We start from the raw sequence: 15,601 nt of genomic DNA on the forward strand, positions 1-15,601 counted from the left end.
GCTGCGGGAATTCTATTCTACTAAGCAGTCCATACGCGTTCCTACTCTCGGTGGTGATGTGCAAACCCACAGCAGGAATTGTGTTGCAAATTTCTCCCTTTGAGTTGCAAACCACCGATTTCTGAGAAAATCCATCTGCCTTCTTCTGTTCTGGCTGGTTCCATCTGTGCAACAACTATTCCTTCAGTTGCCCACTTCAATTAAAGCCTACATGTTTCTGCATATGCTGGCACTCACAGGCACAGCATATCTTGAACTTCATCATCTCAAGGCTGCTAAAATGTTCTGCTGTTCATACACAAAGGACTTCACTCTGACATAACAGGATTGGATAAGTTTGTGGAGGATGGTTTGGAACAAAACAAAACAAAGGTTCCAACACTGTGAGAATGCAAACACTCGCTAGCCACATCAATAAGGTAATCTGGAGGCACATTAAATAAAAACCGTGTATTTCCAAAAACTTGAATGCACAGTCACCCCACAACGATTCACACACACATGACCAACTCTACCATAAAGACCAGCACATGTAGCCATGCAATAATCCAACAGTTGTTCTGCAACTGTTCCACCAGAGCACCTTGTACATTCAATATGGTTTTCCAGCAGCAAGTGGCATCGGCAACCGGCTGTCCAATAGCCATTCGTGCACATACTCAACCCAAGAGACTCAGCCTACAGTGCACAGCCACCCTTCCACAATGCTCAAGGAGATATCCCACACATGCCACACGTGTTCTGCAAGAATCTGTACAAAGGATTGTATGTGTTTTTGTACTCACAGAATCCCATGCAATCTGTGGTCATGCAGTCACATATTCCTTCCATTTCCTCCAGAGCTGGAGTAGGCAGACCTCAGACTTGCTTGCTTGCTTTTTACCTGAAGTTCACCAACTAGAGCCTGGCGTAAAACTGAAGCGCAGGTAGGCAGACATACAGTAAGAACTGAGGAGCAGGGTGTCTCTGAGCATATGCTCAGTCCAGGAATTTGCAGTCAGTACCTGAACCAATCTGATAAGTCCACTCACATGAAAACCCACTGCTGGTCACACCCACCCACCTCTCGGTTTTTGTTTCAGCAACGTAATTAGGGTAAGGAGGTGGGAAGCTTTTTAGTTATTGCTATTCTTAAAACAACTGGGAGTCAGAAACTCTTGCTAATATACTGCAAATCACCAAAAGATCTACCAGAAGATCCTGAACTAATTTCTGCCCACCTTTGCTCTAGTCTGGAGCATAGTTAGATCCTTTCTTGTTTTAAAAAATCTATTGGATGTATGCACAGAGGACTCACTGTCCTCAAGTCACCCCCACAACATGCTATGAGCTTCATGGAAGTTCACAAAACTCATCTCACATGTGAGCAATTTGTAAATGATTCAAACAATATGCATCTACATGAATCCCACCATTAAGACACATGTGCATCAAGTTCTATAGGATAGACTATACAAGCAGCCATTCACTGCTATGGGGAAAAGGAAAGCACTGCATTTGGGTACAGTTTTGCAACTTTTCCTCAAAACACACTTATAAGATGGGCCACTATTTTTATCCCCTATAATACATTTCAGGGAGGGGAGTGAACCTAAGAGACAAAAGGCCCCTTAGGACACCATTCGGGCACATGATGGTATCAGGGCAGTTACACATGATTTCAATACTGTTTGCACCTGCAAGAGTTTTGTGATGGCCTTACTGCTTCGTTTCCAATCAGTGCATGTCCTGCTGTAATATACCACTGAAATCCTGTAACTTTTTAATAGCACAAATTTTCTAGGGTTTGGGGTGGGGGTTGTCCCACTTTTGTGCACTATAGCCCCTCCAGGTAGTAGCAATGCAGCAGCATTGAGGAAGTATCACAGAACACTCAATAAAGAGGAACAATGTGTGGATGGTCCTTTGTAAATCCACCACTAATGCACTGTTATTGCATCAACGACATGTTGCAGAATACGCTGGTTGAAAAACAAACCAACCACGAGTTTGTCTAAAACCAGGGTTTGGGTATCAGTCTCAAGCTGGCTAACCCAGTAGCTGCTCAATGTGCTTATCCATATGCTGCTCTCACTGCCACTAGTACACACACCAGCCTAGTGACAGCTCTCATGCCCACTGTTGTACAGCAGCCATTTTACCTTAGCTATCAGAATTAACATCCCCTGTGTCCAGCCTGTGACAGGGATGAAGAGAGAAAAAGAACAGAAAAAGGGGGCTACAGGGAGAGTTTTGGAACGTGAAAATTGCAAGAACTGGTGAAGGAGACCCACCAGGCTGAACAGAAAGGAGGACTGCAGAAAATTGGAAGAAGTAGCAGGATGGGAAATGCAAGCAGATGCAGAGATCAGAGAGGGTTCCTGACTCTGGGAAAGGTGTGCTGTCAGCAAGGCACAAGGTACCGTAATAGGGAAGATTCAAAGTAGGAGAAAGTATTGGTGCAGGCAAATATCTGCTCCTGGTGATTTCCTGGGTGAGCCATCACCCTGAAGCAACTTGCAGCCACTGTATTGTCGTCTCTCGCTTGCTCGGTCAACTTGGCAGCTTCCACACAAAATGTCAACAACCTGGCACACTTTGGGGCTAGGTGTGGGTGTTTTCTGTGGTGCTGCATCTGTTCTGAAATAGGTGTCACCCCAGAAACCTTTATTTGTAGCAGCACGGGAGTGAGGGGAAACAAGCTGAAACAATTCCAGGGTAAGGGGAGAGAAAAGCATGAAAGCCAAAATATTTGGAATGAAGAGGAAAGAACTCAAGAGATGAGAAACTGATGCAGCTGGCAGGGTTGCACGTTCGGGCAAAAAAGAACAAGGGAAAGATCTGGGGACAAGGAGAGTGGAAAGGCTTGTACAATAAGGAAGGCAGATGAAATGGGAAACATAGTGTGGAGGTGTTAGAGATGAGTAGGGCACTTTACACAGGCCAGGAGGGCAGGATATTACCAATAGGTAGTGAAAACTGTGTAAGGTGTGCATGGGGATTGTAGAAGTGGGGAAAACAGGTGCACCCTCTGCAACATTGGCTTACATCCCAAAGCCAACACAATTTTTAGTGACACCAGGTCGACACATATATGTGTGGGCGACTTCAAGGTGCACCCACCTCACGCAGAGATCTTCTCCAGGAGGAAAAGACAAAAAGAGATATGGATGGAGGAAGGTGGACAGAGACAGCAAGAGGAAGAGAGGAAAAGAAGCAGGCAGAGGCTAAGGGGTCGGGGACGGTGGAAAAGCTGTCTCTGCAAGAGAAGGTTTTTCACCCTGCCCTCATCTCCCCCCCCCCTTCATACACAGAGACACACACACATGAGCCTCAGCACTGACCCCCCCTCCCATCACCAATGGCCAGTCCCTTGGGAGGCCTGTCCTCCTCCCCCCCCCAATCCTGCTGACCCTGGCGCGTGGCTGTGCCCGGAGGCTCGGCTGGAACAAAGGGCCCAGAGCTCGGCCAATCAGGGTGTGCAGCTCTCCTGCCGCTGACCTTTTTATGATTATTATTTAAGGGAAAAAGCAGAGGCGAGGAGAGGAGAAAGGAGGGGAGGAGGCAGCAAAGGGAGGCGGGGGGGAGAGGGGAAGAGGACCGGAGCTTTGCAAAGACAAGCCGGCCCTCCTGCAGCCACTGTATAGAAATACCCCCACATGCACTAATCATCTCCCATCCCCCTTGCCCAGGCTCCTTATGAGTCCATATTGTCTGGGATCAGCTAGGGCACAACCCAGCAAGGGGCACATCCCTGTCTGCCCGTGCCATAAGAAGAAACCGCTCTGCCCAGGATCTGAGCACAACTGGATCGAGAGGTGTTGGAAATGACATGGCGATTCAGCCCCGGATACCATAGGAGAGCGAAGACACTATCAAGCCCAGTGCCATAGCCATCACTTGCCTGCATACATAACCCCACGCAGAATCCCCACCATACCACATCAGTTTGACTGTCCCATCTCACCAAATATCCCTCTTCTAAGAGAGGACCATTTGCAAGGGCTTCTAAGCACAGCTATCGAGCCTAGAGGGAAAGATCTGCCCACGCGGAGGAAGTAGGAGATTTAGGTATCGTATACAGCCATGCCTTTTTTTGACAAGTTTAAGCAGTTGCACCCCCTGAGTACGAACGTTAGTTTCTCCTCCATCTGTTTGCCTATCCTTTCTCTTTTAACCCAGTTATTTGGTGGCAGTCATTCATACACACATCATAAAGGCATGTACCATGAGCTATTACCATCAGTTGTGCATGGTTAAAAATAAAGCACTTGCAAACATACAATGTCCACGAGAACCAAACTGTGGGTATGGCAGACCTGAGTTTTGCACTCACCTCAACCACAGACTTCTTGGGGAAAATGGCATGTAAAAATCACCATGAGGAAGATGCCATGAAATTCCTGTGATGTGAATGGTCTACTCCAGGCACAGGCAAACTCCGGCCCTCCAGATGTTTGGGACTACAATTCCCATCATCCCTAGCTAACAGGACCAGTGGTCAGGGATGATGGAAACTGCAGTCCCAAATATCTGGAGGGCCGGAGTTTGCCTATGCCTGGTCTACTCAGCTGACCAGCTTCTGGTCAAACAAATAGCTATATATCTGGTTTGAACGGATACATATCAGAGCATTCATAAAAGGCCTCTCACCATGTCAAAAAAAGTCAAATGTTTGGTGGTTTCACAATGCACTCCTTACAATGAAAATGGCTACATGCATCGACTGCTACCGGCACATCCTAAACAAGCTATTGTCCATCCGCTTTGGTGTTTAGGTTCTCAATATATGAAATGGAAATAAGAGCAACCTCTAAAGTACTTAGGCAGTAAAGTAGAGATTGCATAGCACTTTATGATGTGCTATATTATAAAATAATAAATTTCAGTCCAAAATAATGCACATTCATGGAATTTTTCCTTCCTTTCAGAAACTTTGTCCTTGAAATCCACACTCATTGAGGGCCTAGTTTGCTATTAGCAAATGTATTACTTGCCAGTGTCAACTGGGTATATGGGAATTCAGTATATAACTTGTGCTCAGATTTTTTGACAGGTGCCTGCTTTGATTTTAATCAGCCCACAAAGCAAACTAAACGAGCTCCCAGCTACCAAAGCAATGTAGCCCAAATCAAAGTTTAGCCAAATGAAAGATTCAAAGCTGAAGTTCTCCATGGGTTTGAATCAAATCCCAAAAGCCATCAATAGGAATGGATGCTCAAGTCTGAAACGGAATCCGAAATACACTGTGGAGGCTCAGGGTCAGCTTGGGGGTGGCTTGCCTATTGAGTTACAGTGCCTTTCCGAATTCTGCCATCCTGCGCTGGGTGATATCCAAGTCATAGTCAAAGCAGAAATGATTGAAATGATTGGACTTGGCATTCAGGACAGACAAAAGGAAATATTTATCCACATTTATTCACATGGTTCAAAGATGGAGTTTCCTACTGTAACAGCCAACTTGCATGGTTTTTAAAAAAGTTTAGATGCATTCATGGAGAATAAGGCTATCAATGGCTACTAGTCATGGTGGCTGTGTACTACAACCAGAATCCGAAGTGGTATGCCTCTGAATACCAGTTGCTGGGGAGAATATTTGGAAAAAGTGCTGTTGGGCTTGCGGGCTTCCCATAGTCATCTGGCTGGCTACCATGTGAAAAGGATAATGGTTTATTTGGGTCTTTGGTCTGATCCAGAAAGACTCTTCTAATATACTTAAGTCCACTGATTTCACCGGGTCTACTCTGTGTATGACAAACACTGGATATCACCCAATACATCTGGGGAGTTTAAATAAAATCATAGCAACCTTCATCACTGCCAAATTCTTTCTCATCTTTCTGGCACTTAATATTACAAAGACGGGTGCCTACTGTCTGAAGAACAGCTCTGACCAGCTCAAAAGCTTGCAACCTTATGCCATCACCAAAACTGGTGAAATGAAGGTATTACCTACATGGATCTTTAAAGTTTCCAAAGACAACATTAAAAACTAGAAGCAACACACTAAAAAGGCATGTTCCTAAACCTTAAAAAAAATCTTTTTCAAAATGTATTATTTTTTTGAATAGAGACATCACAATTTGAAATGCATGTTCTATCTACCATGGGTTCTTTTATTTGACTTATGGAGCTAGGTAATGCTAAAAATGCAAAAGCAGCCTAGATCACAGCCTAAATCACAGGCAAAAACATGAACTGGATATACGTGTCACTGTAAACAGACCACAAGACACTAAGGAGGCAGAACCTTGTGTAGAGATACCAGTGGCAAACACTCCTGCAAAAAAACACATTCACACATTGCATGCAGGAGGGCATGGTGTAACTATCCTACAGCCACGGGATGCTTGTCCAACCATCTGGGCCTCTGCCTCCCACTCAGCTGACCAAGTACATATTATCACGCCCAGAAAAGAAAAGGAAAACTGATTCCCAATAACGTTAAGTTCCCCTGAATTGATCTTAGTACCTAAAACCTTGATGGCTGCCCCATGGAGTTTTACTTTATGGTTATTTTGCCAGTGCACAACACAAATGTAACATGCCAAGACAAGGTCCACAATGCGCATTTCCCCCTCGTGCACAGCCATCCAGGTTCCACACCCACCACGAAAAGAACTTTGGCTGGCTTTGTGCCATCCCACGACACCCCACATCCAGACCTAGATGTAGAAGGCGCCAAGGATGGAAGGATGGACACACACCAAACACACTGACTTCTCTGACCAGAGAGAGAGAGAGAGAGAGAGAAAGAGAGGGAAGGAAGGAGCATGAGAGGGTGGAGGTGGGGGCAGTTACTACAGGCTGGAAAATCGATTTCTGCCTCTGAACAAGCTTCGCTTCCCAGATCTCCGGGTTCATTAGCACGGACTGGGCTTGACACCAATACAATTTCCACACCGCGCTGGCTGCAGCAGAGCAGGGGGGGAGGGGTGTGCATGCAGGGCCAGCTCTGCAAAGCCACTTCTCTGAACCCCCACCACCCACCCGCCAGCCATAGAACGTGTCAGAAACAGATTATAAAACTGCCTCCTGTCGTTCCCCCCTCCCTTTGGGTCGCCCCGTTCTTGCCTTTACCCTTTCTCAGGGGTTGCTTCTCTTCCTACCCACTGATGCACCAATGCCCACATTTCTCTTCATGCCCTGACCCTTCCCTATCCCTGATACTCCTAAATCTCCAGCTGTCAGGTCTACCAAGGAAAGGAAGCTCTCCCAGAGTATAGTTGGTTAGAGTAGGGGAAATCAGTCATCAGGACGCCTGGGTTCTCTCCCATGAGGTGGGGAGCGGGAGGGGAAGGGGAAGAAGGAGATCTACCAGTCAGCGGTTATTGCTAAATTTTTCATTAATAAGCATCCACATCCCACCCCAAAAATATCACTGCCGTCCCAGTTCTTACCCAGATTCTTACCCAGCACATTCCATATAATCCACTGCCTCATAATTTTAGGAGGCAGAAGAGAATTTTCCCCCAAGGTCACCTAGAAAAGCCCTTCATAGACCTCGGGAGCCCCAGCTCTGGAGACAGCCCTCCCCTACCTCCCTTCTCTAACTACTAGACCCCCATGCACCCCCCTCTCCCCTGTTCTGAAGGCCCACCACTTCAAAGGAACACATCCCCACTTATCATTTGAGTTCACCGTCCATAGTCTAATGGTCGAGAGGTGCAATCCAAAAGTCTATTTTTAAGATGCGCCCAGACATAATAGTGAGGTGTGTAGATGGGGGGGAGCATAGCAGAATGAAATAGCTTGACACAGGGGGGCCAGAGGAACTATACATCTTACGCTGACAACAAACAGTAACTAGAATACAGAGGAAATGTCTAAAATCGGAAGAGGGGAGCAGTGAGCCACAAAGCAGACCCCAAATGCTGTGGGGTGTTAGGGGGGACATAAATCCCCCTTAAACACAAGGCAACGGTCCTGTTTCATTTCCCATCTGAAGCACCCCATCTCAAGGAAGACAGAGAATCTGAACTATTCACAATTCCAGAATTTAACTTGCAGAATTGGTGGGTGGAGGAGGGTGGGCATAAGCAGACACGGGGTGGGGGGAACTAGTCAAACTTCAACAGGAGCTTATTGTTAGAAGCATTTGACTAGATGTGGGGAAGATTTGGAGGGAGGATCTGAAGCATAAAACCAGAAAATATTGGTGGGGTGTTTGGCATGATTGCACTAGAGTAACCATTTACCAGGGTTGCACCTGAAACTCGAACAGGATATTATTGGGGGACAATTGATGAAAAGGGGTACTTATGGGAGGCTGTGAACAATTTGACAGAACTGGCTGGCATTGGAGAAGAGGCAGGTGGGGTTATTTGGGGGCACCTTCCCAGACTGGATCTCACAGGTGCTTTCTGCCCACCCCCACCCCCTAATTCTCTCTGGGCTAGAAAAATCCTCCCCCACCAGCCCACCACCTGCCTAGCCCTAAACCTTACTTGGTGTTTCCCATATACCGAACAGAGGAAGAACCTCATAGGGAAATAATAGCAATATTATAAAAATAACTTGATGATTGGGGTGGGAGCAAAGGCTTCACCGGTTCCCCCCACCCAGCAAAAGTGAAAGTGGGGGGTCTCTCTTTTCTTTTTTTCCTCCCCCTTTCTTTTTTCTCTTTTTTGCCCAGTCTTCTTCCACCGGCGTCTGCGTGCTGTTGGTTTCGGCGGCTGCCTTTGGCTTCTTTTCCCTGCTTACCACCCACCCCCACCGACCCCCACCCCCTCCGTCTATCGACCGCAGGATGCCGGCGCCGGAGGTTCGATACGGAGCAGTGACACTCCGGATCAATACCGCATGAATAAAAACCCCGCTCGCCCATCTCCGCTTTCTTCCTCTCCCTCTTTCCCCTTTTTCTCCCCTCCTTTCCCCCTCTTTCTCTCTCTCTCTCTTCTCGCCTGCAAGAGTTGGTGGCATCTCTCTCATTCTCTCTCTCTCGTCTTTTTCTTTCCCCCTTTCCCTTCCTTTTCCCCATTATGTTCCTTGCTGACTTGCCGGCTGCTTTCTTTCTCTTGCCGCCCCCTACACCCCCTTCTTCTTACCGTTTGCAGAGCGCAGGGCGAGCGGCGACTTGAGGCGCCATCCGTTCTCCGGGCCGGCGGATCTTTGGAAGACCAAGGGGACCGGCAGTGGGATGAACATGTCGGGGACCTGTGAGTGACACTCCGCATAACCCCACGGAGGGAAAAAAATATAAATATATATATAAAAGGGTGGGTGGGTGAGTGGAGAGAAAGGGGTGGCGGGTGGGCGAAGTGGGGGGGGACACATACACACACACGCTGGACAGGTGACGATCGACCGAGGATGACAATCAACCCAGGGTGGGGGGGGAGTGGAAATCTCTCTCTTCTCTCTCTCTCTCTCTCTCCCCCCCCCCTTCGACACACACTGCTCCGCTTTCTGCACTTACACACGTGCGTGCATGGGTGTGTGCACGGGCAAGTGCGTGTGTGTTTGTCCGTGCTGCAAGGACGTGTGAGGTTTGGGCACTACAGCCGGACAGTGTGCATCGTTTTAAGGCTTTTGCAGAAAAGGAAAAGGGGGTGCGAGTGCGTGCAAGTGTGTGTGTGTGTGTGTGTGTGTGTGTGTGTAAAACACTGCGTGCCCCCCCCGACAGTGCCTGTGTGTGTGTGTTGCCCCTTTTCACTAGATCAACGGGGGTCCCTGAGCTCCGTCCGAATCTTTCTCTCCCCCCCACTTCACCTCGCCCCCCTTTTCCATCACACACACACACACAGCCTACGATTCCCACTTTATTGTCTTCCCTGTTATCTCCCCCCCCCCTTGCTTCTACCTCCCCTCTCTCCTTCCAACCACCCCGCTTTGACAAATGACATCCGAGCCAGCGACTTGCCGTCCCTCGCAATCCCCCCCGCGGGGGGCTCCGCTACCAACATCTCCCCCCCCCCTTCCTTCTTCACTCTTTGCACAAATACAGTCCACCCAGACAAAAGCAATTATTCCTTAGGTACAAGCTTAGTGTGGGTGTTGAAAGGGGGGAGGGGAAAGAGAGTATGGATGAATTACTGACACCCCCCCCCCTCAAGCAAATAATCTTCCTTCGCTTGCCTTCTTTCTAAAAAAAAAAAATTAACACACACCCTACACCTGACACTTCCACTATCCCTCTTTTTCCAGGGCTAAAAATAAACCCCTTAATCAGCTTCATAAGGCTCCTCCATCCCCTTACTTAAATTAATGTGTGTGTGTGGCCCCAAACCAGGCACTCAGCGCTCACAGCCCCTTCCAGGTTTATTATTAGAAGAAGAGAGATTTACACAGATAATTACTACTAGGCACTGTAATAATAAAGGGGTGACCTTCCCCACCCCCAAAAAATAGCCCATGGGATATATAATGAGGCCAAGAGAGTTTCTGTAATAACTCTTTGACTTCTCTCCAGGAGACTCACTTTCTTTTACTTTCCTTCAAGGGGGAAAGCAGAGGCACCTGTCTGTTCATCCCCTCGTCTCTCTCTATAAGGCTTTGGGGAGGGACGTGTGTGAGAAAGCGACCTCTTCTGTGATCACTTTGGTTCCTGGCTCAGGATCACACCGTGCTTCTCTCCCCACCCAGGCCTTATCACCCATTGAAGGAATTGGCACATTTTTTAAAAAATGCACATGCATTCAGATGTTGCTTCTCTAGACGATATTGGTTTCCTTATTTTCCCCCAACCGCCTTCCCCCAACAGTGTCAGGTCTGTGTAAGCTGCAGTTGGGGTCTCAACCCCAGCCAGCGCTGCTTCCTCGGAACTGGCAGGGTGGCAAGATTTGAGACAGACAATAGTTTCAAAAGGGAGTTCACCAACATGGATCGCTAAAGGCTTCGTCGCCTGTCATCGACACACAAATTTCTCCTGCACCCACCCTGCTGCCACGCTCCAAAGGGGTTTGGTAGGATTTTGCAACAAGGCTGGGGGGGAAAGCCCTGCCAGCCCTGTCTAACTAGAGGACCGCTTTTCCGAAGTGACTTCAACCCTCTGGAGTGGAGGGATGCTACAGGCTAGTTGGTACCTCTTTCTCCTGCTACTACTAACCCTCACTGAACCCCATCCGCCATACTTCCAGTTTGGTGTTTCTGCATCAAATCAGCCCTTGGAGAAACTGTTGTGTGGATGAGCTGTGAGTCACAGCTAGAGCCAGCCAAACCCCAAAACTTGAGTCCTGCCCCAATATTGCAGGATATTTCTTTTTTCCCATTTACTCTCTGGGTGCAGTTGGATTCTTCTCCCCACCTCCATGCACATATCCCTTATTACTCTATTATGATCTTGCAAGTCCTGTTCAACTGCATTTCAAACAAGTGGTCCAAAAGGAGATCAACAGCAGATACCATTATCTGTGTCCCATTGAACTCTCTTTTCATGTATCATTTGATTCCCCCCCCCCCTTTTTTTTTTATTCCAACAGCCCTGGAAACATGGAGAGAAAGTAGATAGAGGATGGATGCAAAGATAGAAATGTGTGGGGAGAGAGCGCGGAGTGGAAGATAGACAGACAGACAATATATGAAAGGGAGGGGGAGAGAGAGACGGAGAAAGGGATGGACAGAGAATGGGATGGAAATATATTAGTGAGAGGCAGAAGGAGAGAGGAGAGGTGTATATATGGTGTAATATAGATAGATATCAGATTGATGGAGGGGCAAATAGATGAATATGCATGGGGCAGAGAGGGAAGGAGAGAGGGGGGGAGAGAGAGAAAGAAGAGGAAAAAATAAGAGTTGGTGGGATAGAAAGAGTGCAATTATTTGATTCAGTACCACAGTGCTGAGGTCAGAAATTAACTGCCGCTAGCCTTAAAGTGGGGGTGTTAATATGTTTTTTTTCTCTCTCTCCTTTTCTCCCTGTCTCTAGGTCACAGAAGATGGAATGTACACATACATACACACACACACACACACACACACACACACACACACGAACCAACCAACCAAGACTATTATAGTAGACATTTTCCAAAATAATAACAAAAGCCAAACTGGGGATGATGGCTGTTTTTGGATAGTGTTTGATCTCACCTGAAGAAATTCTCTTTCTGGAGTGAAGCTGGAACAGGGTACATGTGCACCCCATTTCAGCCTTCAAAGGGAAAAGGAAGGTCTGTAGATGCTAATAATAAACCACCGTAGGAAAGAGGAGCTGAGTTAATCACAAATCCACCCATCCAAAGAAACAAGGCAGTCACCTAACAGGAGGACTTGGTTCGTTTCCAGGAGAGCTGCTTCAGCCTGCATTGGAATTGCCCACCAAATGTAAATCCTGAACAGGCTACCTTGAAAATTACTCCTTTCCACGTTCTAATCTGCATTTAACAACGCTTAAAAGTATTGCTTTGTAGATGAAAGGGAGTTCTTAGCAGCACCTGCGAAAATGCCCTTATAACCGCTGGTCCAATGAGGTGTTGCCCCCTCTTCTATTTCATCCCAAACAAACTAAAAGAAACACACTGCTCTTTAAAAATGTGCAGCATGGATATGCCATTTCCAGTCTCCACCCTTTCTGCACCAGTATCTACTCTACTGGGCATCAGAAGGATTGTTTCAATGTGATTTATTTTTATATTGTAACTACTCTAAACCAATGGGAATTGGGTGGGGTGGAAATAAAAAATATTCATCCTAAATACATCGCTAATCTCAAATTTAATTGCTGGCAAAAGTATTTATTGTTTTGTTTATTTATTGTTTCCATTGTTTCCACCTTTCTACAACAGAACTGGTGCATGGAGTAAGAGGTTTAAACAAGGAGACGTGGAACAGAAAAGTGTATGGAATAATGAGTAAACAGAGGAAGGCTTTATCCCTATAAGCCAGCATCCGAAGAGTTGAGCTCAATGGCTTGTGGGTGGGTCCCTGCTTGGATTCTGGACTACAGTATTTATTTCTTGAAACAGCAAAATTTTCTCCTCCGTGTCATATTACAAACTATTTAGTTTCAAAAATGACTTCTTTCTAGCATGCCAAACTTCCTTGGGTAAGAGGATCCAGTTGTGCCGTTCTATGGATGTTGGCCTTAATTTCTCTCTGTAGACAGATCATATAGATGTGTGCATACACCTGTTTGCTTTTTCTTAAATAATCCAGCTTTTACATCGCTATTTGTGCATTCAAACTTCAAATATAATGGCACGCAATTAATTAGCATGCAGGTAATAGCTACGTGCAGACTCCAAGTAAGGGGTGGGCATTCTACGTTTCCATCTGCATCACACAAGATGGATGGGAAGGAATATCCTATCCACACCACACAGTGCTAATGCGGATCCAATCAGCAATGAAGCGCTGGGCACTGCATGCATGATTCCCAATCCAGTATCTGGAACTGTATGTATAGCTGGGTGCTGGCATCCAAACAAAAGATCTGCTCATGTAGCAATTTTGTAGCGTAAACAGATCCTGATCCAGAAGATGAACCTGCATTATGTATGGATACTTCTTGCTGGATTGGTTAAACTTGTATATCCTTTTTCTGTGAACTGATTAATCCAGAGCAAGTAGCACCAACAACTTAGATGGATAAGAATCATCACTAAACATGCATACACACTCTTTGGTCACTTCAACCATGCAGATTACGTGTACAAAAGGTTAATTGAAATGAGAGAGAGAGAGAGAGAGAGAAGCCATTCTCTATTAAATATTATTTAGAAAACATTATTGCTATCCTGCAATGTACAAGATGTTACTTTGCAGTTCTAGAGTTAGATACGGTATGTCTTTTGCATGTATTAAGATACTTCCTGTCTTCATTTAGAATTAAAAACTGGGAAACAAGAAATCTCTTTCTACCCCTACCGTATCATATTTGTTTACCATTTAAAAGTTTATTGTAAAAAGATGTGCAATTTCAGCCTTTCCTCCTGTACAACTTAGCATCCTTACTACAACCTGGGCCTACTTCAAAGAAATGGAAGGATCTAAAGGACTATGATGCCGTGGCTTACAAGCTCAATACAAAAGAAATAAAGATTTGGAAGAAAAATTCAATAAGTGATCTAATAGAGCAATTAATGGACCCTGTGAAAAATTACCAAGAAATCTGGAATGAACACTCTTTTCCAGTTTTTCATTCCAAATCTTATTAAGATTTGGTTGGTTCATTTTATCTTTTTAAAATGCAATTTGCTAATTTGGAGGCAATAGTGGGGAAATCTAGAAAGAGGTTTGGAGGAGGTGATAATTTAAAGAGAGAAAGAGAGATTGAGATTTAATCAGAAATAGTTCTCCTCCTACAGAAAGTAACATACAATTAAAAGAGGAAATAAAAGGAACAAAAAGAATGGAAGATGGGATTTCTTTGTTGCTGCGGAACTCTCGCTGGGATATCGTCAATGAATGGGGGGGGGCATCATTCTTTGGCTGTCTTCCACTCTATCTTCTTTTAGGGGATAGGGAGATACCTGCAAAGCGTTTTAGCCTCATTCCCCAGTTCCTAAAAAAGGGAAGGTAGGAAAGTGGATGTGATATTTGCAAAAAGATTGCTGTAGTGGGAAACTAGTAAATATACAGAGGAGTTTTCTCATGTAAGACATGAAAGAGAAAATATTTGGGGTAAGCTTTCATCAATAGGGGGCCGGGCCTCCATGTTCAACTTTGCTTTATCCCACACATGGGCAATGAGATCAGCTTGGTTTTTTTAGAGTGATCCTTTATGACTTTTGGGGAAAGGTGTCATCCTGAATTTTTCCACCGAAATTCCACTGCAGTAACCTGTGCCTTTTAACATGATCAGAAATTGTACAGTTTGATGCTTTACACATTAAAAAAATGTTCAACGAAACAATAAAGCCAATTTCAACCCACCCTGAAAAATAAGTAATCGGAGACTGTCACTTATTTCAAAGTACAGTATTGTGGATTCAGTGGGCCTTGTTAAGAAGATAAGACAACATGCACACCAGAATCACATTCATAGGTATGTTTCACCTAGTCCCTCCAGCCCTGGATTAGAAGAAAACAGAGGCCAAATCCATTTTCCTTGCCACTTTGTAGAAAATGTAGACATTTGGCCTGATTGTACAAAGATCTGTTCTTGCTCCCTGCTCCTCTAACTTGAACTATTAGCAGCAGGCAATAGTGAAAATGTATGAATAAAATCCCATGTCACAGAATCAAACATAGCAGTATTTTTTTTGTATGATGATGTATTTGGCACTTAGGTTCCTTACAGTTTCTGGCCAGCAAGCGAAGAAGGGGCAGGTATGTTCAGGAAGAGGGGAAATGCCAGCACTGCAGCAGCTCTCACCAGTGAAATATCAAGCCACCGTTCACTTTTTTAAAAGAGGCTTCTCCCATTGTCAGCAAAAACAGCAAGTAAAACTACCTGTGTGGGGGGTCCATCTCCTGCATGCATATATTTGGACCCTACCCCTTTAGCTCTTTCATCTTCCCGAGTTCATAACCCTGCAAGGTTAAGTATTATAATTCCCATTTTACAGACATAGCAACTTCTCCAGTGCCAGCCAAGGCACCCACAGATAGATACCGACAGCATCAAAATTTCACATGCCTGGCCAATCAAATAGCCAAGACTTCTCCAGACTTCATTGTATGTGCTTAAAATAATATAACGGTCCTGCCACCTACAATATGCTCTGCTCCTGACACAGGA

At 45.6% G+C, this 15,601-nt stretch overlaps 1 protein-coding gene across 10 annotated transcripts in view; it reads right to left on the bottom strand.

Moving 5' to 3' along the window:
* The window catches only part of POU2F2 (POU class 2 homeobox 2), a 104,855-nt gene that overhangs the window by 59,448 nt on the left and 29,806 nt on the right, over positions 1–15,601 (bottom strand). For 3 of the 10 annotated variants that reach the window (XM_081200306.1, XM_081200301.1, XM_081200304.1), the window contains exon 1: positions 9,027–11,860. The exons of 5 other annotated variants lie outside the window; for them this stretch is intronic. In XM_081200306.1, the coding sequence (XP_081056432.1) occupies positions 9,027–9,255 (229 nt within the window). In that variant the 5' untranslated portion in view covers positions 9,256–11,860. Of the gene's footprint in view, positions 1–9,026; positions 11,861–15,601 lie in introns of those variants that run through there. 2 more of the 10 variants (XM_081200307.1, XM_081200305.1) reach the window with 2 other exon arrangements.

The sequence above is a fragment of the Podarcis bocagei genome (assembly GCF_964188305.1).
Source record: "Podarcis bocagei genome assembly, chromosome: 7".
In the NCBI taxonomy this organism is placed as follows: Eukaryota; Metazoa; Chordata; class Lepidosauria; order Squamata; family Lacertidae; genus Podarcis; species Podarcis bocagei.